The sequence below is a fragment of the Prionailurus viverrinus genome, chromosome E1 (assembly GCF_022837055.1).
Source record: "Prionailurus viverrinus isolate Anna chromosome E1, UM_Priviv_1.0, whole genome shotgun sequence".
Lineage (NCBI taxonomy): Eukaryota > Metazoa > Chordata > Mammalia > Carnivora > Felidae > Prionailurus > Prionailurus viverrinus.
Window position 1 is genome coordinate 18,071,268 of NC_062574.1, and position 23,198 is coordinate 18,094,465.

Sequence of the window (23,198 nt, forward strand, 5' to 3'; positions counted from 1 at the left end):
TGTGTGTGTGTGTGTGTGTGTGGTGCATATGCATGTACACATTAACGCAGAAGCGCTTAAGTGGGGATGAGTGTGAGCTAAGGAGAGTGTTTTTGGGTTTTTTGTTTTTTTCCCAGACACTGGGTCTTCAGGGACCCTGAGTGAGGAGCTGGCTCGCTCAGCTGGCGGAAATGTGTGAGGGGCAGCATCGTGGGTGGTGTCTTCTTCACCCCCCGGCTGCCAGCTAACAAACAGTTGGCTTAGTGGCACAGGGGACAGGGATGGTTTTCCTTCCTTGACCTTTAAGGTGAGCCCGACGTGGGCGGCCAGCTGGGACTTCCAGGCCACATAAAGGCTTCTGGGTGTGGCTCACGCGAGGGCCATGGGCTTGGAGCTGGGGCTGAGGTACACAGAGGGGCCAGCGGGGGCCGTGGGGGGTGTGGGCTCCAGCTCCATGAAGGCCGAGTAGAGGGTGGTGAGGTGCAGGTCACCCAAAGCCCCGGAGCCTCCACCGCCTGGTGGTGCCACGTCGCCACTCCCACTGCCTGTCTCTGCCAGACAGGGCCCAGGTGGGAAGCAATGGGGTGGTGGCAGAGGTGGTGGCATTGAAGATGATGTCGGGGACGAGGTCACCAGTACCAAGGGATCAAGGGCCAAGCTGTCATCCTTCAGCTGTTCCCACAGGTTTCCTAGGTGGTGGAGAGAACAGGTGTCACTGGGAGGTGCAAAGGAGCCCTGTCTGTTCCCTTGACCCCATGGCTCTCACATGCTAAAGAGAACAGGATTGGGGTAACCTTGGCTGGGGAGCAGCCCCTTGGCACTCGCTGTGTGACCCCAGGCAGTTGCCGGAACTCTCAGATTCCTCTGCTGTAGCCTAAATGATCTCTGGGGCTCTGTGTTTTGGAGGTCAGGGGAGGGAGAGTGGAGGACTCAAGGACTTGAGAGCTGCCTATTGGAAGGGCTGATACCTAACGCTGCGCACTCTGGAGCGAGCCCGCAGAGGGAGCCCCTGGAACTCTTCCCCCTGTCTCCTGCCCAGGCTCCCGAGGAAGGTGGTTACACAGCCAAGGCTAAGGATCTTCCAACAATGCACTGCAGGACCTGATGAGGTGGCTGGGCTCGGCTCTCTGGGCCTCCTCCACTGCAGGCCCAAGGGAGAGGAGCGGAGCCGGGAACACTGACTCTGGGGAGGAGACAATGCTGCCCCCCACCTCCTCTTTGTGTTGTGTGTCCTGCGTGCGTCACGGCAGGCCAGGGCCTGGCCTGGGTATTGGGGCTGCGGGGATGGAGGAAGGCAGCCGGACTAAACCCTGGACTGAACTTGGCTGCTTGGGTTCCAATCCTAACTCCCCTTCTTTCTAGCTGAGTGACCTTCAGTAAGTTATGTAACCTCAGCGTGCTTTTGTGAAATGGGTTTAACGGTCGCTCCTTCTTTAAAGCCCCAAATGACAGAGCACATGTAAAGCAACTCACACGATGCCTGATTGTTACTAGGGGCTCAGATGCGTGTCTATGGGAGCCCACATGTCTACAGCTTCCTCTGAGACTCCCACTTCTGGACAAGGCTGAGGATCTAGCTGTACGTTTCTAATGAGCTTCCCAAGACCTGGGCTGTCTCCCCACAGGACTGGGAGCTCTGCGAGGGCCAGCTGTCTCCACCTGCTTGTGGATGCCCCCTACCCCGGTGCGCCCAGAAGGTCTGAGGCCTGGGTCAGCACCCTCCTCCAAATGTCCTGTGGCCGGGACCAGGGCCTGGGCATGCACTGAAGTTTAGATTAGAACGGTTGGGCTTGGCCGCGAGCAGAGGTGGAGCAGGCAAGGTGGAATGGAATAGACAGAACCTCTCCGCAGACTCCTGTCCCCAAAGCTCTCCGGGACTGGCCTCGTTCTGAGGCCTTACATTCTTCCTGGGGGAAGAGCTCTTTCCTCCTTCTGTATTAAAAGATGAACTCTGAGAAAATGCAACCGCTTCTGGGGAATGTTCCGACTGTCATCTGCTCACCGTCAATATGGAATGGAACTTGGGCTCTTCCCCACCTACCCAGAGCTGAGGGTGGTTTGATGACGGGGTCAGTCGGAACATGTTCAGGGGCACCAGGAGGAGGGAGGTGGAGGCAAGGACCTTCCTCTTTGCCCCTTGGCATCCCTCGCCAGCTCGAGACTTGTCTGCTTCAACTGACCAGAAGCCTGGCAGCTCCGGGCTGCAGCCTGGAGACTTGGAGGGGATGGGCCGTGCTGCCGGACGCACCTCTCCAGTCCTGTCCCACCTTCCCTTTCCCACCCCCAGCTCACCCTGGAAGTCAAAGTCGGTGAGAGAGGGGTTGATGGCATCCAGGTCAGTGCCAAGGTCTCCGTCTGGCAGCAGGGTGTCATGCATGGTCCTGGCCGGGGAAGGCTCAGCCAGCAGCTTGGCGCTGTGACTGGGCGGGGTGTTGGCAGGCAGAGGCGAGTCCTGGGGGGTGCCTGGCTGGGCCCGCAGCTCAAGGTGCCCATCTGGCTGTGGGAACAATGGCTGCGGAGGTCCAGGAGGGGCCAGGCCCGGTGAGAGGTGCGAATATGTCTGCCCGTAGCAGGAGGGCACGTGTCCTCCAAGTAGGTCCTGCAGGGGGTTCTTGCCAGGAATGGGGCCTGGGGCTGGGTGGATTGAATGCAGTGGCTGGGAGAGCCCAACTGGAGGTGCCAGGGGCCGGATGGGGCCTGAGCCTGCCAGCCCGGGGGGTGGGCAGCCCAGCAGTGGGGGGCCCAGCTTCTCCCTCTTCTCTCCAATGAGGCTGTCCAGCTCTTCTAAAAAGACCCAAGAGAGAGGGACATCATGAGACCTCCCTTTCCCCACAATCCCTCCCCAGCCTTGGAACCGCTCAGGCCCGCCCCTTACTGACAGGTTCGCTTTGCTCAACCTATTTAGCCTCCCTCCCTCCCTCTCTGTCTGCTAGTGGGTATGCCAGGCCCTCCCCCGCTCCCTTGCATTGCCCATTGGCCTCCCACCTGGCTTGGCCATGCTCTTGCGGACAGCAATAGGGTCTTTCCTCTTCCACTTCTGTAGCTCTTCCTGCATCTTGTCGATTTTGGCCGGATTGAGGGCCCACAGACAGCCCTTGCGAGAGGAACTTCCTGATTTGTTCTCCACCTTCTCAAAGCACTTGTTGAGAGACAGGTTGTGGCGAACAGAATTCTTCCAGCCGTCGGGCGCCGTCTGCCGGAGCGGAGCAAGACAAGAATTCAGGCCGGGGTCAAGTGGCCAGGGCGGGGTCTGGGCTCCGGGAAACTCTTCCTGCTCCCTCTGGGCACAGAACTGCCACCCGTCTGGAGCTTGGCGTCCTCCTCGGCGCCCAGCCCATGCTTGGCACCCCCTTCCGTGGGGGGCAGGAATCTTGACTGCAAACTATTTTCGCTTAAAATCTGCCTTCATCCCGCTCCCACCTCTGGCGACCCTTCAGAGGATTCTTGAAGTGATTCATAAAGGGAGGGCCCGTTCCCTATCTGGAGTTGGGTCCTCGGGCCCATGCTGGGACCCCTCTGTGGACGGGGAACTCACTACTCAGGTCTTGGATGCCAGTTTTGGAATTAGGAGGAAGCTATGGAATGTTCCTTTCCTGGGTCTGCCTCATCCCTGCTGGGGCAAACTCAGAAGCCAAGAAAGAGGGGTGCGTTGCACACATGTGGCCTGAATATCTGGGTTTTGGTGACGGAGGGAGAGAGGGAGAGATTGGCTATGCATACGCACACGCGAGTGTCCCTGAGTATGTCTCCCCGGTGTGAGCCTTCTCTTGGGTTGGTGGGCCGCGAATTCCCTTGAGCGTAAGGATGCGTGTGTGAGAAATTCTCTCTGGGCGTGTGGGGGTACCCATGATTGCATGCGTGTGTGGGTGTGAGTGTTCACATGAGTGTGCCCGGGGGGGGGGGGGGCGTGCCCTGGTGGGGAGGCCAGCCCTCAGGTGGGGAGTGGGGGGGCTCGTGCCAACAGAATAAACACCCATTAGGAGGCCCGGTCATGCCACCAGTGCGGTAATTGTGCTCAGGGAGGGTTGTAAAAACCATTAGGCTGACTCAGTTGGGTGAGAGGCGGTGGCGGGGGTGCCAGTGGGCACCCCCATCCTCCCCACCTCCAGCTCTGTTCCAGCCTCTGTGACGGTCCCGGGCCCAGCAGGGACCAACTATGGGCAGGACATCTGCTCCAGCCAGCGGGGCCCCTATGCCCTTAGTCCCTGGTCCCTTTTCCCTTTCAGCTTGCAGTTTCTGGTTAATGAGGGGCGGCCACTCCCTCCTCCCCGGCTCACTTGCCCCAGGGAGCAGCCAGGCTGAATCACGCCCAGCAGAACTGGGTCCTGATGCCAGCGTCACGGCAAGTTGCTGGCAGGAGCTGCGGGAGCCTTTGTCAGGGGCAGCTGGCCTGGGACAGGGGGCTGGTTGAGATGACCCCCAAGGCTCCCAGGGTCATAAGGGAGGATTCTGGAGCCACCAGACCAGCCAGCTGGGGATTTGCCTTCAACTCCCACGACGGTCCCTACTAAGAGTCGAGGTTGTGTCGCCTGATGGGCAGAGTTAATGGGCACTGGGCCCTTTTATGGGCCCATAAATCTGTGACTTTGGGATGCCAGGACAGCCCCCACCCCAGCCACTTCCTGTTTGGAAGAGGGATGGTCAGCACTAGCAATTATGTCCAGTGGATGGACACTTCCCCGGTCCCACATCCCTGACTCATGGGGTTACAGGACACCCACCTCAGCTGCCTTGGGCATGAGTGCTATGCACCCCAGGTCCACCTTGTTCTTGCCCAGAAACATGACCTTCAAATGGAGAGTGAGAGATAAAGGGGGCAGAGGATCTTTGAACTAATTCCTTGGGCAGGTCAGAGGGGATCCGTCAGAGTTGGAAGGAATGTATGTGCCAACTGGTCCAACCTGACCATTTTACAGATTGGGAAACTGAGGTCCAGGGAAGAAAGGGCCTGGCCCTAGATCACACAGAAGGCAGTGACAAAGCTGACTCCAGCCCTGTCCCCTCATTAAGGGCCCTGCCCAGGTCACCCTATAGGGCTGGCTTCACCACCGGGGCCCGTCCCAGCCTCACAGATGCTTTCTCTCTGAAGTCAAATGTAAACTCGGGAGTGAGGGAGTGATGCAACTGGCTAAGAACAACAACTAGAACCAAAAACAACAAAAAAAAAAGCTGTTAGACCTCTTCACTCTTCAGCCCCATAAAACAGGGATTACACAGCTCCCAGGAAAAATAATTAAGCCAGGAAGATGAGATGCAGGGAGGGGCTGGGGGCCAGGCTGGGAGTTGGCAGGGAGGAATGGCTGAGAGGAACAGGGCAGGGCCCTCGATTCCCTCTCTCTAGCCTGGCCCCTGGAAGCCCTAGAGAAGGCCCTCCAGATCTACAGGGATTAGGAAGAGTTTGGTCTCCAGGCCGATTGGGATACAGGGGCAGCCCTGGATACTGGCTTTGATGCTTCTCAAATCCCAGAGACAACTCTCCCCGCTCTTCCTTTCTCTCCCAGAATCTCTGGCAGATGACCACACTTTGCCATTCCCGGCCAGACCACTCTGGCCATCTTGCCCGCTCATTTGATGGCAAGGCAGCAAGTATAAACTTGTCTGAATATCAGCTTCTAATTATCCCCAGGCAGGACCATTGGGAAGCCAGTGAAGCCAGGGATCACCTACTGGCAGGTGGAGATGAGCTCTGGACCCGGGCCTCAGCTCCTGCCTGCTGTCCGGTTAGCGGATGGGACTGTATCCCCCAGGATGTTGACCTTGGAGAAGGCATTCCTCACACACAAACTCTGATCTCCCCTGCACCCACCCTGGAAGAAGAGGTCTATGCTGGAGGGTCTGGGGGCGGCGGGGGGGGGGGGAGGGGGTGGGCAGATGTGTGAAACCAAACAGCTTGAGGCAACAACAGCTCCCCCTGCTGTGTGACATTGAGCAGGTGGATCACCCTTTCTGATGTGTTTGCCCCTCTGGAGAGAAGGACGTCTGTCCTGCCTCTACGGAGGGAGTCTGGTAGAGCCCTCAGAAGCCCCTTGAGTGGGTGACAGGACCTAGATACTGTACAGGTAAGCCACCCCAGTTCCCTGGAACTCTCGAAGACCGTGAAGCCCACACCCCGCTTTCTGGCAGAACTGTAGCTGAGCCTGCCGCCCACAGAGGCAGATCTTAATCTCTCCCTGGAAGGCAATGGGTCCTGTGGTCCTAGCATCCCATGCCACCTTGGCTGGCTAGCTCTTACCCAAATTCCTTTAGCCCTACAGCAGCCTGGGGGCAGGGGTGGGGAAAGGCTCTCATTTCTTCCCAAGGCATCTCTCCCCACTTGGGGTAGGTGGATGTTTCTGGAAGCCTGTCAGGACGGACATGTCCACTTTCCGGCAGCCTAAGGACTGACTCCAGCCTGCTGTGTAACCTTGTGTGAGTGGCTTGAGCTCTCTGCTCCTTACACGGAAGTCTGACCTTTTGACATGGAGACAAGGGGAAGCGTGGAGGAAGTGGGGCAAACCCTCTCCTGGCTTTCGTTCTAACCCTTGTTCCACCTTCCAACGGAAGCCTCTGGCTCCAGAGAGGCCTGGCCTGCCCAGGACCTGGGGATGGCGGGAATGGGGTGGATCTTGGGCTCACCTTGAAGTAAGGAAAGTGCTCCGTCATGAAATTGTAGATCTCGCTGACAGGAAGGCTCCCAGTTTTACTGTTCTTAAGGGCCATGAAGATGAGGATGCTGAAGGCAGAGAAAGCCTTGAGTTTGAACTTGGGAGCAGGCTGGGAGTCTCCCCGTCACCACCCACCTGCCCCGGCAAGAGTGGTTGAGGGAGGAACCTGCCGCAGATTTAGGTGAGAGGCTCTATGAGGTTGGAAAGAGAAAGGGTGAGGACGCGTCCGCTGAAGCCAGGAATTAGGGCTATACGAGGGTCTTGTGGAATCTTGAGAGCCCTGGGTTGTAATCCTGGCTTGGCCATTCACTAGCTATGTGACCTTGGGTGAGTGCCTTAACCTCTCTGAGCCTCAGTTTCCTCAGCTTTGAAGTAAAAAAAAAAATGTAATAGCTACCTCAGAGTTGTGACGATTAAGGATGATGCCTAGAACATAGAAGGCACTCATTAAATGGAAGTTGTCATTACCAGTCAGCCCTCAGCCAATCGCACACTGAATGTTGGATAGTAAGGGAGGGAACTGAGGTTCCTTGAGCCCCTGCCCCTGCAATGTGCCAGGCATATTCTCTCACTTAATCCTCCCAAAGGCCTGAATATTGCTGTCCCCCCCCACCGACTTTTTTTTTTTTTTAAACAGATGAATAAACAGGCTCAGAGAGGTCAGATAGCTTGCCTGAGGTTTCACATCCTCTAGAAACCCGCGGGGTATGACTTCCCTCCTCTGGCATCACCTTATACCTTGAGGATTCCATGCCTCAGCTTCTCCACTCTTCCTCTCACCCACCCCCTTCCACCACAGGGGTGCTGGGAAACATACCTGTAGGAGTAGATGGGTTTTGGGAAGAGAGGCTGGTGCCCGTCGGTGCTGGCCTGGGGTGCGATCCGCTGGTATGGATAGTGTGAGGAGCCCAGGTATGGTATGGGGTAGCTGCCGCCACCTGGTGAGTACTGTAGAGGTCAAAGGGGGCAGAATGGTTGCCATGGTAACCAGTCTTTCCCAAGGTGGGGGTGATCCCCTCCCCGCCCCATTCATATACATCCAGAGAGGGAGCTGAAACCAGACTCTTCTCTCCCTGGTCATGGGCTCCAATAGCAGAACTATCTGAGGGGGCTGGCCAAGGGTGTGGACATCTGAGGGGCTCTGAGGTGATCCACGTTCCCAAATTCGGGTTCTCAGAGCCCTCAAAGCTTCCCCCCCCCCCCCCCCCCCCCCCCCCCCCCGCTTCCTTCCTCTCCTGCCATCTAGGTGCTCTGGTTGCCATGGTGATGGGAGAGCAGCCTGGTGGGGCTAGAGAGTGTGAGGGCCTCCAGGCCTCCCCTGGAATTTCCCGGAACGGCTGGGCCGGAAGCAGGGTGTCCAGCCTGGGCGTTCGTTTGCTGGGCACTGCCACCTTTTATGAGTTTCAGTGGCTCTTTGAAAGGGCAGGTCATGGTGGTGGGCCGGTGGGGGTAGGAGGTGGTTTTACGGCAAAGGGAGTGGCTGCGGTGCCAGGGGTGGCGTTTTATGGGGGCCATGGGGGTGGGAGACTCTGACTCCCCCATCTGCTCCAGGCTGAAGTGCTCTTTCCAGGTCACCCGAGAGACACTTAGTGCCTGAGTCACCCTCTCTGCAGGCTCCATAAAGGCCTGGGTGCGGCCATCTTGTTGGAGGGGGGTGCGGAATGCAGAAAGCATCAAAGCAAGGCTGGGCATGGTGAGGCCATTTAAGGTCTGGCAGCCCCTGAACCATGCTGTGGCTCAGTCCTTGATGGTCTAGGCTGCCTCAGGGACACCCCCTACCCGGGGCCAGACCTTGAGCCTCAGGATGGCTTTAGCCTCTCCAGCTAGGCTCCTCATGGCAGCGAGGGTGACCCCTCATGTGCTCCCTCGGCTTCCCTCCGTCTCTTTCTTTCCCCCCACAAAGCAAGCAGTCTGACCACCTCCCCACTCCCCCCCACGTGCCTGCCTCCCTGGCTTGGCCAAGATCAGGGCCAAAGCCAAAGAGCTGGGAGTAGAACCTGCTCCACAGGCAGGGCCTGTCTCAGTGCCAGGCTGCAGGTGGATGGAGCTGGGGCGCTGGGCAGTCACTTGCTCCGTCTTGCCCAGCGACTCCTGGGAGCTGCCTGGCTGCTCTGGGGCTCTTTTCTGCCTCTTTTTAAAAGCCTGCATCCCATGCCAATGTGGGACAAGTACTTGGCATCCTATACAGGTCCAAATCAAGGAGGCTGGGCAGTGGGGTGGGGAAGGGGGGGAAGGACCAAAGATGAGGGGGTCTTGGAGCCCTCCAGGTGGGAAGGCCGCCTAACTCCATACCCGGTCCCACCCTATTGAGGTGAAAGGGAAGTTTGGAGCCAAGGTTACATAGCGAGACAGTGGCTGACCCAGACGGGAGCCCATTGTTTTCTTTCTGCTCCGTCTTCTGTGTCACCCCACATAACCTTTTTCTCTCTGCCCCTGTCTTTGGCCCTCCTCCTCCCTCCCTTCTTGGTTCACATCTGGGCCCTGTCCCACGATAGGCCCCATTCGCTTTTCAGAGACTCTCAGAGGAACCCCACCTACTCCTAGAGAAGTGCAATGGCTTCCTTCCTTCCCCATGAACCCCTGTCCCCCCAGCCCCGGTGGCCTGGCCCGAGGTCCAGGGTCCTGCTGCCTCCACCTGCCCATCCAGGTGTGCACACCCACAACACACGCCTGCCCACCTCACACCACATAATATCCTGAGGCCCCAGGGAAGCATGCCCACGTGTCCCTGACCCACCTGGTGGAAGGGGGGCTGGGAGGGACAGTACATGTGCTGCAAGGGGGGCTGGTAACAGTACATCCCAGGACCAGTCTCCAAAGCTGAGGGCTTGACCTTGACTTCTGATCCCTGCTGGAAGAAAAAACAGATGACCAGGCTGGGCCTTAGTTTTCTTCCTCCCGCTCTTCTGTGGTTTGAAACTTAACACAAATGCAGCCTCTACTCTGCCTCCCCCAAAGCTTATTCCTGGAGAACAAAGAGAGGACAGAGAAGGTCAGGGGTTTTCCTGAGGGAGCTCAGCAAGTTAGTGGTGGAGCTCGGGCCGGAGTCGACAGCACTCGCCACCCCCCACCTCACTTCAGGTAAGAGGCAGAGGCTGGGCTGTCCAGAGGAGGTGGGTCACAGTGAGGGTGGGTAGGGTCAGAGACCTCCCTGGAATGGCACAAGGATACAGTGTATGAGTTCACTCATCAAGCCTGGTTTGGGGCCTGCTTGCGTTCAGAGCTGCCAGCCTCTCAGAGTGGGTCTGTGAAGGACATCTGGAAAAGGCCACTGCTCTAGGATTCCCATCGCAGAGCCATATTTAGGGGAGCACAGGAAGTGGCCAGACAGGTTGGTCCGGCTCATGACCCCAAGCTCTGTACTTCCTCCTCGGCAAAGCCTAAGGGAGCACCAGCAGGCTCTTTGGAGGGGGCTAGTGAGTCCTCTCCGCTCTATCTTCTGGCCACCCTCAACTCAAAGCAGCTGGTCTGCTTGAGCCCCATGGCACACTTTCAACCCCGACACAGGGAACCTGTCTTGAGCTGCTGCCAGTGGTGGTGGCCAGACTCTGGCTTCCCAGGGGTTGTGAGCTCCACAGGGAGCCCCCAGAGTCTAGCACAATCTCTACCCTGAGTAGGGCCAGAAAGCGTGCACAGCTAGTCCTGGAAGGTGAACCAGGCCAGGAGGAGGTGGACCACTCTTCCTGGGTTACCAGGGGCCATGGGAGCCAGCATCTGGGCCCAGAGGGTCAAATTCAACGGTTAGCTCTTTCTGGATGTGCCCTGGGGTTGCTGATGCAGAGATAGCCATAATCATAGAATCTCAGGCCTGGAAGGGCCAAGAGCACTATGTCCAACCTCCTCATTTGGAAGATGATGGGGCTGAGCCCACTGAGGGGAAGTGACGTGTCCAAGGTCACCCAGTGAATCGACCAGCTAGCCGGTTCTCTGGGCCTGAGCTCCTCTCCGCTGTGCAGGGAGTAAGGGAGTAGCCTCAAATCTCAGCCTCACAGGCCAAGGGACACCTTGGGCAAGTCACTTGGCCTCTATGGAACCTCAGTTTCTTCACCTACAAAACGAGGGTAGTGAGGAGTCTTTAGAGGGTTGTTGTGAGGATTAAATGGACCACTTGAAAGAAAAGACCTGGCACAGCAAGCAGGGGCTGGCATTGAGTGGACATTTGGGAGGCAGGAGCTAACATGATGGTGTCCTCACCACGAGTTGCTGTCGTGTTCAATGGGCCTAAGGAAAAGCCATCAAAGGGCCCCAGAACCAAGGCTCTTGACTTGGCCACAGCTGGTAGGTACCCAAGCCCTTCTCTATCTTCCAAGTCTAGGAATCAGGCTTTGTTGGGGGTGGCTTGGGGATGGAATGGGAGCCTGTTAGAAAGCAAGAGGTGAGGAGAGCTGGTGGGCATCTGGAGAAGGCACAACCCAGGCTGAGGCCACTCAGTGCTCACTATCTCAGGGATCTCCAAACCTCCCTTTAGATTTCCTCTGCCCAAGGCAACAAGCCTGTAAGGCAGGTCCTCGTAACCATACTTTTCAGATGAGGACCAGAGAGGTTAAGTGACTAGCCCAAGATCATACAGCTTGTGGGTATGGCTGTGAAAGGGATATGTTGGTTGACCTTCCAAGGTGCTTTCAAGGTATTTCTATGAATATACCCAGGCCCCATTGTGGGCAAAGAATGGGGCCTGGAAAGTCCTTTGAGAAGACTTAAGCCCTCTCTCAAGACTCTATGCTGATGCTAGAGAGGAGAACATTGTGCTCCGTGGCTTATCCCCAAACCCTTTCTCTTGACGTCTGGAATGTGTTTTCCTTCTCACATTTGCATATGGGCGGGTAGGTCTGGCTGGGGATTCTTGACACTTAGGCAAACAGAGAAGTCGCACACTGGAATCCTGACTCAGGAGCCTCTGGGAAGCTGCCAGCTTCCTTAGCCTGATCTTCCCCACCTTGCCCTCTCCATGCCAGGCCAGGTCAGCATCCCCTCCCCAGCTGACCTGGAGGCCAGAATGAAGCCGAGACCCCAACTTTCTGAACTTGCCGCTTCCCTGGCATAAACTGACCCTGAGTGGAAAAGTCTGGAAAGGGGAGGCGGAGTTTGATCTCAGGGCTTCTGGGAACTAGGACAGGAGTAGGTGGGATGCCCAGTGGCCACTGGTACTCACCAGGACTTGGGGGCTGTGCTCCTGGCTGGGGTAGGGAAGTCCGTTGCACCAGGCCTCTGCCGAGAAGCCAGGCAGGAAGGCCTCAGCCTCCCCCACATCCACGGGGATCTCCTCGAAGGTCTCCAGTGCCCCCGGGGTCTTAAAGGAGTGTCCATCGAGGGCCAGGGCGGTCTGGGCCTCAGGGAAGACGTCTTCATGGAAATGCCGCTTGTATGGGTGGAAAGGCCCATGGCCGCCCTTGAGGAAGCGCCCAGGGCTGCTTGCTGGGCCCTCCTCAAAGCCGAAGCTGGGGAACTTGTCTGAGGGTGAGAGCCGGAAGGGGCCCGGGCCAGGGCCGGCTGGGCAGTGGACTTGCTCAGGGCCAGGTGACGCGACACTGGGACTCTGTGGGGGCAGTGAGGATGCCCTCTCTGGGGGGCCGTCGGGCACAAATGATGAGCAGCTGAAGCCGGCAAGCTTCTGGGGTGCACAGAGGGTAGAGAGCCTGTGAGTGGATGCTGGACCAGGACCCTGCCCTGTGCTAGGGTAAAGGGGTCTGTGGCTGAGCTCCGGGAGCTCCCAAACGATGGAGGAGACATAGCCTGCTTTTGGAAGCCCTCGTCTGTGAGGGTACGCTGCTCTTAGATCTGAGGTGCCCTGAGTCAGATGGATATATACAGCCTTGCCCCGGGAAAGCCCCAGATGGAAGGGAGAACCAGAGGCCTCTATCGAACACTTCTGGATCTTGGAGTCACTGGGTACTCGTTCGCTGGTGGAAGGGACAAGGCAGACCCCGGGAGGGCTCTGGGGGTGGGGCCTAGGTGCCAGATACTCACGTTCTGTGGGGCAGGAGAGCCTGGAAGGCCCGGCGCCTGCATGAGGTCCCCCTGGGGCTCGCCCTCCAGTCTGGCGGGGCCGGGCAGCGTGGCGTCAGACTGCGGCGGGAGTAGCGACACCATCACCCGGTCCTGGCCTCGAAGAAAGCCGGCTGTGATGAGAGTGAGGACCAGGGTCCTGCGGTGACCGACCCCAAGTTCACCACCTCCCCACACCCACCCCCTCCCTGGGCTGGGACCCTGACTCCCACCAGACATCCGGTGAGACACAGACAGATAGACAGGCGGATAAACAGACAAAGTGAGAGAACATCAGAGACAGAAAGAAGCAGATAAACGAGAGGCAGAGGAAGAAAGCACAGAGAGAAGACTGGTGGAGACAGAACAAAACACACCAGGTAGGAAACCCCCCACCCCCACAGTCCCAGGAAGGAGAGTTGGCTGCTCTGGGGCTCAGTGGCAGATGGAGACCCTGCCTCCAGCCCCTGTCTCCCCAGCGCGGGACTGGGCTAGGTGACCGTGACAAGCAGTCTCTGCTCAGTGGCTGAGCAAGCAGGTGGTCCTGAGAGAAGAGGAGCTGGGGAGAGTGGGTCAAGCCCAGGCGGAGGGTGGGAGTGACCCTCACGCTGCAGGTGACCCAGCCCTCAGTAGAGGCTGGGCCTGTGGTGCCATTTCAGGGGCTGGCATGACCCTGAAAGTGTCAAGTGCCACCGGGGACTTGAGGTGACCCGGTTGCCTGGTGGCCCTGTGAGCCTGGCATGACGCCGGGCTGCAGCCACTGGCCCAATGTGCAGTGACGGGCCAGTGCTGTTTTCTCCTACCTCCTCCAAACTGCATCTCGTACCTGTGACCTTGTGCAGGCTACTGCCCCTCCCCGCCTTTTAAAATATTTTATTTTTAAATAATCTCTACACCCAGCGTGGGGCTCGAACTCACAGCTCTGAGATCAAGAGTCACATTCTCTGCAGACCGAGCCAGCCAGGTGCCCCAGGCCAACCGCCCTTTCTGAGCTTTGGTTTCACCATTTGAAAAACTAGGGGCTTGTACTGGATGATAGCGGAGGGCCCTTTCTGCTCAGACCTTCTAGAATTATAGCACTTTGTCCCCGGCACAGTCCAAGAGTTTGAGAGGACTCAGCTCTAAGCCTTTCCTTGCTCGCTGTGTCAGGGAAGCTCTCTGAGCTCGAACCCCATCATTTATAAAACATGGAGGGAGGTAGGGCCTCCCGCATGGAGATGCTGTAGTAAATGAAATCACGCATAGGAAGAATTTAACACAGTGCCTACCATATTGTAAGTGCTCACTAGATGCCAGCTCTCGTTATTAATATCATTATCAGTACGGCCTTACTATTATCATCCTCAGCTCTTTGCTTTCCTTCTCCACCACCTGCAAAGGGCATTTCTTTTTGAATGTCCTCCTCTTTGCCAAGTAGTCTCCGATAAAGGCTGCCATTTGCTGAGGACCTGCTCTGGGCTGGCTGCTGCGTAAACAGTTTGGAGAATTTTCTCACTGGTTTCTCAGAACAAACTTTGTGTCAGGAAGGTACATCATTACCCTCGCCCTACAGTTACGGAAACTGAGGCTCAGAAGGGTTACCTGACTTGCCCAAATCACATAGCTAATCCTTAATAGAGTAAGGATTCGAACCCAGGGGCGCCTGGGTGGCTCAGTCGGTTGAGCGTCAGACTTCGGCTCAAGTCATGATTTGCGGTCCATGAATTCGAGCCCCGTGTCCGGCTCTGTGCTGACAGCCCAGAGCCTGGAGCCTGCTTCAGATTCTGTGTCTCCCTCTCTCTCTCTCTGCCCCTCCCCTGCTCTCTCTCTCTCTCTCAAAAATAAACATTACAAACAGTTAAGGATTTGAACCCAGATCTGTTCGACTCTGGAGGCTGTACTCTTATGGTTTCATCATTTGGTGGGGGTCAGAGTGGGTGTGGGCCAAACAACAAGAAACGTGTGAGGTTTACACTTACCCCTCCCGTCCAAGACCTCTACCAGGCAGATCAGGATAACTTCATATCCCAGGCCATGATCTCCTGGGAGCTCTGGGAGGGAGGGATGGCCCTGGTGGCCCCATGGTGCCCAGCCTAGGGTTGGCACACCTTTGGGGAATAAACTACCTCCTCTCTTTGATTGGGGGTAATGGGGATTAGGAAGGGAGGGCACTTGCCCCAAGTCCCTCAGGGGATCAGTGACAGAGGAGGCTACTAGCTGGGGTCCAGGTGGGGGCCTGGTGGGAGGCTCTCCCTCCCCTTCAAGAGTCTCTGCCGCCCTTTCTCCGTGTCCCGGCACCCTCTCACTCGGCAATGCTAAATGTGGCGTGACCAGGGAAGCGCCGAGCTGGCCGTAACTGGACACCACAGGGGAGCAGGCATGGGGCCCGAGGTGCCGGGCGGCCCATCTCTGGCTCCGCATGACCGCAGGCCTGGCCGCTGCTCCCCGGATAGCTCTGGGACAGCTGGGGCCTGCCTGCCACGCCTGGATCTGGCCCAGAGCCGCTTTCCCAAGCTGTTCTCCAGCACCTCCAGAGGCAAGGCCCCCGGGCTCTCCCTGCCTCTCCCGGCCCCTCCCCCCGCCCCCCCAGGTCTCAGGCTTGTAACCGGTGGTGGTCACCCCCTTCTCCAGAGGCAGAATTGTGCATGGTTACAACAGCAAGGGGGGTAGATTTGGTCTGTCTGGCCTGAGTTTGAGCCCCAGTTGTGTACCTGTGTAACTCTTTGCATCTTGCTCCTCTGATACATGGAGCACGAGGACCTACCTCACAGGGTTGCTGTCATGAAGCTTAAGAGAGACGATGCGTGTAAGATGCCCGGCACATAGAACATGCTCAAGGACCTATGTCAGATGTGGCTGTGGCCTCTGACCCCAGACCCTAGCTTCCCGATGGTCTCAAATTTAGGCCTGGCAGGCTTGGGGACATGGGCTAATGAGCCCCAGTTGGCGGCTGCCCTTGGTCTTCTGAGACATGAACCTGAGGAGGCCTCTCGGAGCCGCAGCCTGGGCCGCGCCTCCTGCTGAGGGTCCGGCCTTCCTGCTGAGGAGCCCTGTGGCCACAGCTGCCTCACCCCCATCCTTATACAAGCCTCTATGTCCCCGGACATTATCTGTTGCCCTGTCTGACTTCCTGCATCTCAGACGCCCTGACTGAATGCTTTAGTTTACAGCCGTGACTTTTATACCTCCCCACCCCACCCCTCACCCTCCACCTCCAGGTCCCCAGGGACAGGATTAAAACTAAGGAGCGGGTACAGAGCTAGAGGCCCACCCCTCTATTTGCGCGGAGGATGCAGAAGCCCTCGAATGGTCCTCGGTGTGGGGCTTCCTCTGGGTTGGTTTTATAAGTGACGACTCCCGATTCAGTGGCACCCCCTTGGTTGCCTCAGCCCAAGCTCTGTTTTACGCATAAGGAAAGGAGGCCCAGAGAAGAGGTTAGGTGACTTGCCTAAGACCACACAGCCTCTACCAACTGCATTCAAAAGGGCCCTCCTGCCTCAGGGGCTGAGCAGTGGGGCTCTGATGGGTGTATATGGGACGCTCTTATCCAGCACAGGGAAGAGCTCGTTGTGGGGAGAGGGATGAAGCTGCCTTGGTCCCTGACCCCTCCCTGGGGTAGCCAGCATTGCCCCTGAAATTGGACGATCTGGTTCAGAAGCTCTAGAGTCAGGATGGGGTTTGAGTCCAGTAACTGTGGGACTTTGGTTGAGCCAGTTGCTTAACCTCCTTCCTTGGGCCTCAGTTTCCTCATCTGTAAAAGAGGGCTAATAATACGTACCTCTCTGGAGGATTAGATGAAATATTGCTTGTAAATCGCTTAATGCATAGTACATGCTCAATAAAGAATAGCTATTATTAATAATTAGCAGTGGGACAGAGTTAATTTAAAGCATGAGCTGGGGGTGGGGTGGGGGAAGGAGAACAGAGGGAACTCCTCTTTCCTGCCTCCCACCTCGGTCTCCATGACTTCATCCTCCTGCATTGGCAGAGGCTAAACTTCCCTCCGCTTGATTCTCCGGCCTCAGAGATCATTCCAGCTCTTCCCCTGTGGTAGAGCTAGTGCCTGTAGAAACTCCCAGGGAAGGTGGGAGGCAGGGGGGTTACTCTATTGCTTTGGATCCCTCAGGAGGCTTTGCTAATGGCTCCAGTGTCCTGAGGCTGGCAACTGCATTCAGAGGGAATTTTTTTTTTAATGTTTATTCATTTTTTGAGAAAGAGAGATGTAAGTGGAGAGGGGCAGGGAGAGAGAGAGAGAGACAGAGACAGAATCCAAAGCATGCTCCAGGCTCAGAGCTGTCAGCACAGAGCCTGACACGGGGCTCGAACCCATGAACCATGAGATCATGACCTGAGCTGAAGTCGGACGCTTAACTGACTGAGCCATCCAGGCGTCCCCAGAGGCAAATTTTCACTGAAGTCTAACCTCTGTCCTATCTGCTTCTGTTCCAAGAAGCATGATGGGATGTGTATTTGCAAATATCAGCAAACCAGTGTGGGAAGTCCAGTCTGCTTTCCTCCTTTCCCAGATCCCAGGAGCTCCCCTCCCATGACCCTCTCACTTAGGGTAGGCTTCCCCACCCCACAGCTTGCCCCCTTCCTGGACTGGAGCCAGGCCTGGACTCTCAATGGTGGACTGTGCCCTGGGGTCCCTTCGGCTGTGTGGACGAGCATTCTCACAACTCTATATCTATAAAGCACTCTGCGGCTTACCAAGCACTTGTATCTGTATCTGTTATCTCATTTCATTCACCTGTTGCCCTAGAGGCTAACAGGCAGTTAGGTGTGCTGGCGACACCTACTATGGGTTTGCAAGGGTCATCTGTACCCACTTCTTTCCAACTCCTGGTTCAGTCCAATGAGCCCAAATTGGCCATCGTGTAAGTATTTACCCATGGAAACCAGCAAACGCTACAAATCAGAGCCTTCTCTCTCTTTTTTTGAGAGCTGGTTGGTGAACATTGATCAGCACACCCCCAGTAGGGGAGCAAGGTCATTAACCCCATTCTTCAGAGGAGAGAATTGAGGCCCAGAGAGGGGAAATGTCCTGCCCAGTGCCACATAGCTAAAAGCTGAAAATCACATCTGATTCTCAGGCCTCCAGAGCCCCAACCACACCCCCAAACACACACACACTCCTGAGGTGCAACCCTGGCGAAACATTAGCCGAAGACCATTTCAGTATCTGGGCATTCTGTCTACCCTCTGCTCTTTGAACTACCTCTCCTCTGTCCATCACCCTTGGAGAGTAGGAGGGCACGGGTGGGGATGGGAGAAGTAGACTTGATCTTCCCTGGAGTCAAAGGGAAGTCAGAGCAGAGTCCTTGCTCCCTAACTTGAGTAAGGAGCATGATGGTAAGAAATTCCCCAGGAGGGGGCTGCCTGGATGGCTCGGTCGGTTAAGTGGTTAAGCGTCTGACTCTTGATCTTGATGTTGGTTCAGGTCATGATCTCAAGGTTTGTGAGCCTGGAGCCTGCTTCGGATTCTGTGTCTCCCTCTCTCCCTACCCCTCCCCCGCTTGCACTCTGTCTTTTTCTCTCTCTCTCTCTCTCAAAAATAAACACACACACACACACACACACAAAGAATCCCAAGCAGGCTCCACACGATCAGCGCAGAGCTGGAGGCGGGGCTCGAACCCAAGAACCGTGAGATCATAACCTGAGCCAAAGTCAGACGTTCAACCAACTGAGCTGCTCAGGCGTCCCCTACTTGGGATTCTGTCTCTCTTCTCTGCCCCCTCCTCAGCTCTTGCACTCTCTCTCTCTCTCTCTCTCTCTCTCTCTCTCTCAAAATAGATAAACTTAAAAAAACAAAGTAAAAAAAAGAAATTCCCCAAAAGGCATGACAAGAGGATCCACAAGGCGCATCAATGAATCCTTGCTCTGTGCCCTTCCCGCAAACAGCTGGGCCCTGTGCTCCCTCTACCAAGCATCTCCCCACCTCTGAGACCCTTCTCCTAGTGCCTTAGGACTCAGCAGAAGGGGCCATTTGGGGGTGGGGGTTGGGGGACACGCTGTTTGCTGGTCGTGTGACCTTGGGCAAGTGGCATCCTCTTTCGTACCTTTGTTCCCTTATAAGTACAATGAAAGGCTGGGGCCATTTGCATCTGAAGATGCAGGACACAGAGGCGGGTCCTATGGAGGTGACTAGTCTACGTCCGCAGGGCCTGTGGGCCATCATCCCTGGCCTGCCTTCAGGAGGGACCGCCCTGAGGAGATCCTCAAGGGGATCAGGAATAGCTGGGTGACTTATTATACCCCAGAAGAGTGTCATCATCCTCATGTTATAGATGAGGAAACCGGCTCAAAGAGGTTAGCCTGACTTGCCTGAGTTCCCTCGGCTACCAGATTCTGCTTCCCAGCATTCAGACACAGGTCTCAAAGCCAGTGGGCTACACGGGCGAGCCTCGGGAGCACATTAGCCTCCTCGCTCACCCCTGGAAGCCAGAGCGGCTGGTGGGGCGGGGGAGGCGGGCAACGTGGGAGGTTTCCTGGGGAGGGTCTGTCCCTGTGTCCTCTGTGGGCAGCTGAGTCACAGAAGACACAGAGGGCCCCGACTGGGCTCTCTCCACACTCCCTCCCACCGGGCAGCCTCCTACCCGCCCTTCATGAGCCAGGTGGAGATGGCGCAGTTCCGCCTTAATGGTTTCTGTCACTGGCTGCGGCAGCATGTTTTATGAGGGGCGGGCCGTGCCCAGGGCGCCTGTGGCCCCACCCGGGGCTCCGCCCGCCCCGGCTGCTGGGAGGGGCCCCTGGAGCAGCTCAGTAATTACCCAGTTGGGGCTGGCACTGGAGGGCCCGGGGGCCTGCTCCTGAGGCTTGAGCACCCCAGGACAGCGGGAGTCTGAGAGTGCCAACAAGGAAGAAATTTCTAGATCCTCTCATCCCGTCAAGGTTGGGGGTTCTGAAGCCAAAATTCTGGCCCCTCTGGCTCTTCGCCCTGCCTCGGGTTCAGGAAAAGTGGCAGCTGCCCCTGCCTTCAGATCTGATTCAAGTGCTTGGAGAAGCAGCTACGGGCAGAGGGGGTGGGGGGGGTGGGGTGGGGGGGGTGGAGTGGGGAAGAACAAAGTGACAAGAGCAAGCGTGTCCCTGCTGTGAGACTTTCTTCAAGTCTGAGCCGCTGTCACCCACAGCAGAGCCATTCCCACCCCCCAAAGCAGAGCTCACCCAAAGCCACCTCAGCCATCCCCCTGCTTCTGGAAGTAGGCTGGTCCTAGAGTATCACTCGGCAGGCCCATCCTGAGAAAGTACTTGAGCCTCCTTCCGTGTCTGGGGCTGACCTGGAAGTTCTTCCAGATATCTAACCTTAATCTCCCATGTCATCTTAGCCCTCCCGCTCTGTTCTTCCTGCCATCTACCGAGGGATCCTCCAGAGGCTGTTAAATGGCAATGGACTCATCCCCTCTCCACAGCCTTGCTGTGGATGCCTGACTCTGACAGTTTCCTGCTTTCCCACTCTCCTTGGCCCTGCACCCCTTCCTTCTCACCATCTCTGGCCACCTCCCCATCTCCCCAGCCCGTCCCCAGCCCCTGCCACCCAGCTCTGGCCCCAGAGGAGCTGAATCCAAGCACTCACAGTGGGCTCTGGGCCATGGCCACCATCACGGCTTCGGGGAGTCATTGAGCCCAGCGACAAGCCAGCAGCCTCCATCGAGGTATAAATACTCCCACATGCCTGGACCAGCCCCCTGCCTGAGGGCTGGGGCGGGGCTGCCTCCCCAGGCCTGGCAGGCAGGTCACATGCCCCATAAATGCCACAGGACCACAGGCCCTTCCCAGCAGCCCTGGGGAGACCAATTGGGGCTTGACCTTTCTGGATAGATGGACAATGGATGGGTGGATGGACAGGTGGATAGACAGAAGGGTAGACGGATGGTTAGAGTGGACAGATCAAAGGATGGACAGATTGATGGATGGACTAATGACTGGATGGAAAGCTGGATAGGTGGATAGATGGACAGACAGACGGATGAATAGACAGGGGACAGATTGAACTGCCTGTGGATGTTCATTTGGTAGATGGGAAATAAGGAATGCTTGGTTTTAAGGAAATAAAAAATACTACCCCTCACGCTCCCATCCAGTCCCTTCTAAGACACACTTCCCAGGACCCCTTTTCTCCTAGAAAAGACTGGCCACCTAGTCTGAGGGATTGGCTCTGCTGGGTCTCCCTTCTCCTCGGATGCCCCTTTCCGGAGACCTCTCACCTAAATACCCCAACCCCCAAAGATCTTTTGCTCTTACTCTTGGGGATCATTGACGGACCATCTTTTCCTTCCTCCTGCCTATTCCTGAGTCCAGGCTCTGAGGCTGTGAGCCCACCTCCAGATTTTGCTCCCAGAAGCAAGGTCAGCTTGCCCTCCAAGGCTAGCAGGAGAAGAGGGAAGCAAAATTCTCAATTCCAAAACCATGAGCCCCTTAGATGGGCAATTTAGGGAGAAGATGCCCCTCGCCTCTTACCTTCCCCAGAGGTTTTTAAAAGCATGATTGGGTCTGATGGTGAGAACAGGCTCGACAAGGGACTTGTGGGTAGACAAAGTGACCCAGAACCATTGGCGGCTTGACTAGAGAGTTGGGCTCCTGGAAGGGGGGGGACTTCTTGTCTGCTTAATCCCCCCTGAGGCACAGTGTGAAGAGAGCAGTGGTCTGAGGCCTTAGACACTGGTTCCCAGAGAAGCAAGCTCCTTCCAATCCTCAGTCTGCCCAGCCGTGAAAGGGACCGAAGAGTGGGGGTGAGGTGTGGAGTGATGGGAGGAACAGGAGGATTTTTCACAGATTATGAAATATGGCCTTGTTTTCCCTTACAACCAGCTTCCTCCAGCCATGCCATCTGTAGGGAGGTAGAGGAATGGGCTGAGGGATGGGACCACATTGCTTGCCTCTGAGCACCCATTAGCGCTACAGTCCTGTGTCCGGAAGTCCCACCCCCATCAGGAAGTCCCTGAGCTGAACCTGTGGTTCTCCCCCTGTGGGCTGCATTGATGACTGGCTGCAGAGTTGATTGGCTGTGGTATGATTGGCAGCTGAGGATTTGAGCTGTGAGACCAATAGGGGTGACTGGAGCCCTGTTTTACCTCATCCCCTAGTCTGGCATTTATCATCTCATAAGCCCCATCATCCTTCTGATCAAGGACCCCAGAAGTGTCCTTTTCCCAGCTCTGCCATCAGCATCGGCTAGTGGGGGAGTGAATCTCATTTCTTCCTTTATTAAATGGGTTCATCTTTGCCCTACGTACCTCACCTGACTATCCTGGGGACGGAGTGAGAACCAGGCAATTAAAAAGCCTGAAGGAAGACGAACTGACACCATCTTTTCTGGTGCTCCTGTGTCCTCCCCTCAGACTCTGGGCTCATGGGATTTCAGGAAAGGGAGGAGGGCTGAGATCTTTTCCCCTTCAACCATGTGCCCTTCCCAGGGTGTTTGTTCCCTATGGGGGTGGTCAAGAGCTCTCACACCCACACGGGGCTCTCTTCTGTCAGTGCAGAGCCTGCTTTGGATCCTCTGTCTCCCTCTTTCTCTGCCCCTCCCTGCTCACGTGCTCTCTCTTTCTCTCTCAAAAAAGAAAGAAACTTAAAAAAAAGTATAGGAGCGCCTGAACGGCTCAGTCAGTTAAATGTCCGACTTCGGCTCACGTCATGATCTCACGGTTCTTGGATTCAAGCCCTGCATCAGGCTCTCTGCTATCAGTGGGGAGCCTGCTTCGGATCCTCTGTCTCTCCCTCTCTCTTTGCCCTTCCCCTGTCACGCTCTCTCTGTCTCTCTCTCTCTCTCTCTCTCAAAAAATAAACTTAAAAAAAGGAGTGCTCACATCCAGTGGGTGGCCCCCTCTTTGCTGCCCACCCTAGTCGGGGCTCAGGTTCCTGCCATCCCTTGGGCCAGGGGCCTCTTGTGCTCTGTACATATCATTTCCGGAAGCCCTGCTCATTATTACCAGTCTATCATTAGGGGTATTAATTCTGCCACCACTACTAATAATACAGATCGAATACCAGACAAATACATACTGTGCAGCCCCTCCCCCCAAGCCATCCTGAGCACGTGCAAGCACATACAAGGCAGACAGTAAGCTTAGTGCTTGAATTTACTGAACTGGAGTGAAAAGAGCACTGAGGGGCCCTCCCCTCCCCCTCCCCCCAAGTCCCTCTCTATTTGACAGATAAGGAAACTGAAGGGATTGTGAAAGAGATCGTTCTCTGCTCTGTAGGTACCTGGGCACCGACCTTTCTCCAGGAACCTGGGCTGGGTGAAGCTGGCTGAGTGCCTACTTATTCCCTTGCTCATCTGAGGAGAAGGATGTGGAGAAGGGGCATGTTCTGGGGGGTATTCCCCTAAGCCCATACAGCTCCTGGGCTCCAGCCCCCACCTTTCTCCCCTCAGCACCTCCAGATCCCCCTGGGCTTGGCTTGGCATGGTCATCCCAAAGAACTTTCTCTCCAAAACCCTTCCTGCCTCAGAGATTGGGCATACTTATGGGAAGGCCCAGAGAGGCCGAGCCTCCTCTCCAAAACCACATGCTCTGTGGGGCTCAGTGTGGGCTCCAGGAACCCCTCCCAGAAGGAGCTGGGGATGTTTCTGACAGCGGACACTTCTGCTCTGTCTCTGCTACGATC

General features: G+C 56.5%; 1 protein-coding gene across 1 annotated transcript; it reads right to left on the bottom strand.

Moving 5' to 3' along the window:
• Positions 1 to 348: 348 nt before the first annotated feature.
• FOXN1 (forkhead box N1) lies at positions 349 to 12,713 on the bottom strand. The gene is made up of 8 exons (XM_047833882.1): positions 12,591 to 12,713; positions 11,776 to 12,234; positions 9,361 to 9,471; positions 7,441 to 7,571; positions 6,595 to 6,691; positions 2,965 to 3,172; positions 2,272 to 2,763; positions 349 to 668 (listed from the first exon to the last, which is right to left on the bottom strand). The coding sequence occupies exons 1-8, from the start codon at positions 12,711 to 12,713 to the stop codon at positions 349 to 351; spliced, it is 1,941 nt and encodes a 646-aa protein (XP_047689838.1).
• Between the last annotated feature and the right edge of the window lie 10,485 nt (positions 12,714 to 23,198).

What these genes read in the sequence shown, in the direction of transcription:
- FOXN1 (XM_047833882.1), bottom strand. Translation starts at nt 12,713, where the DNA reads ATGGTGTCGCTACTCCCGCCGCAGTCTGACGCCACGCTGCCCGGCCCC. An exon ending in AGCACAGCCCCCAAGTCCTG is followed by an intron (nt 9,472 to 11,775) that starts GTGAGTACCAGT and finishes TTCTTCCAGCAG; the next exon opens with GGATCAGAAGTCAAGGTCAA. An exon ending in AAACCCATCTACTCCTACAG is followed by an intron (nt 6,692 to 7,440) that starts GTATGTTTCCCA and finishes CTCTGCCTTCAG; the next exon opens with CATCCTCATCTTCATGGCCC.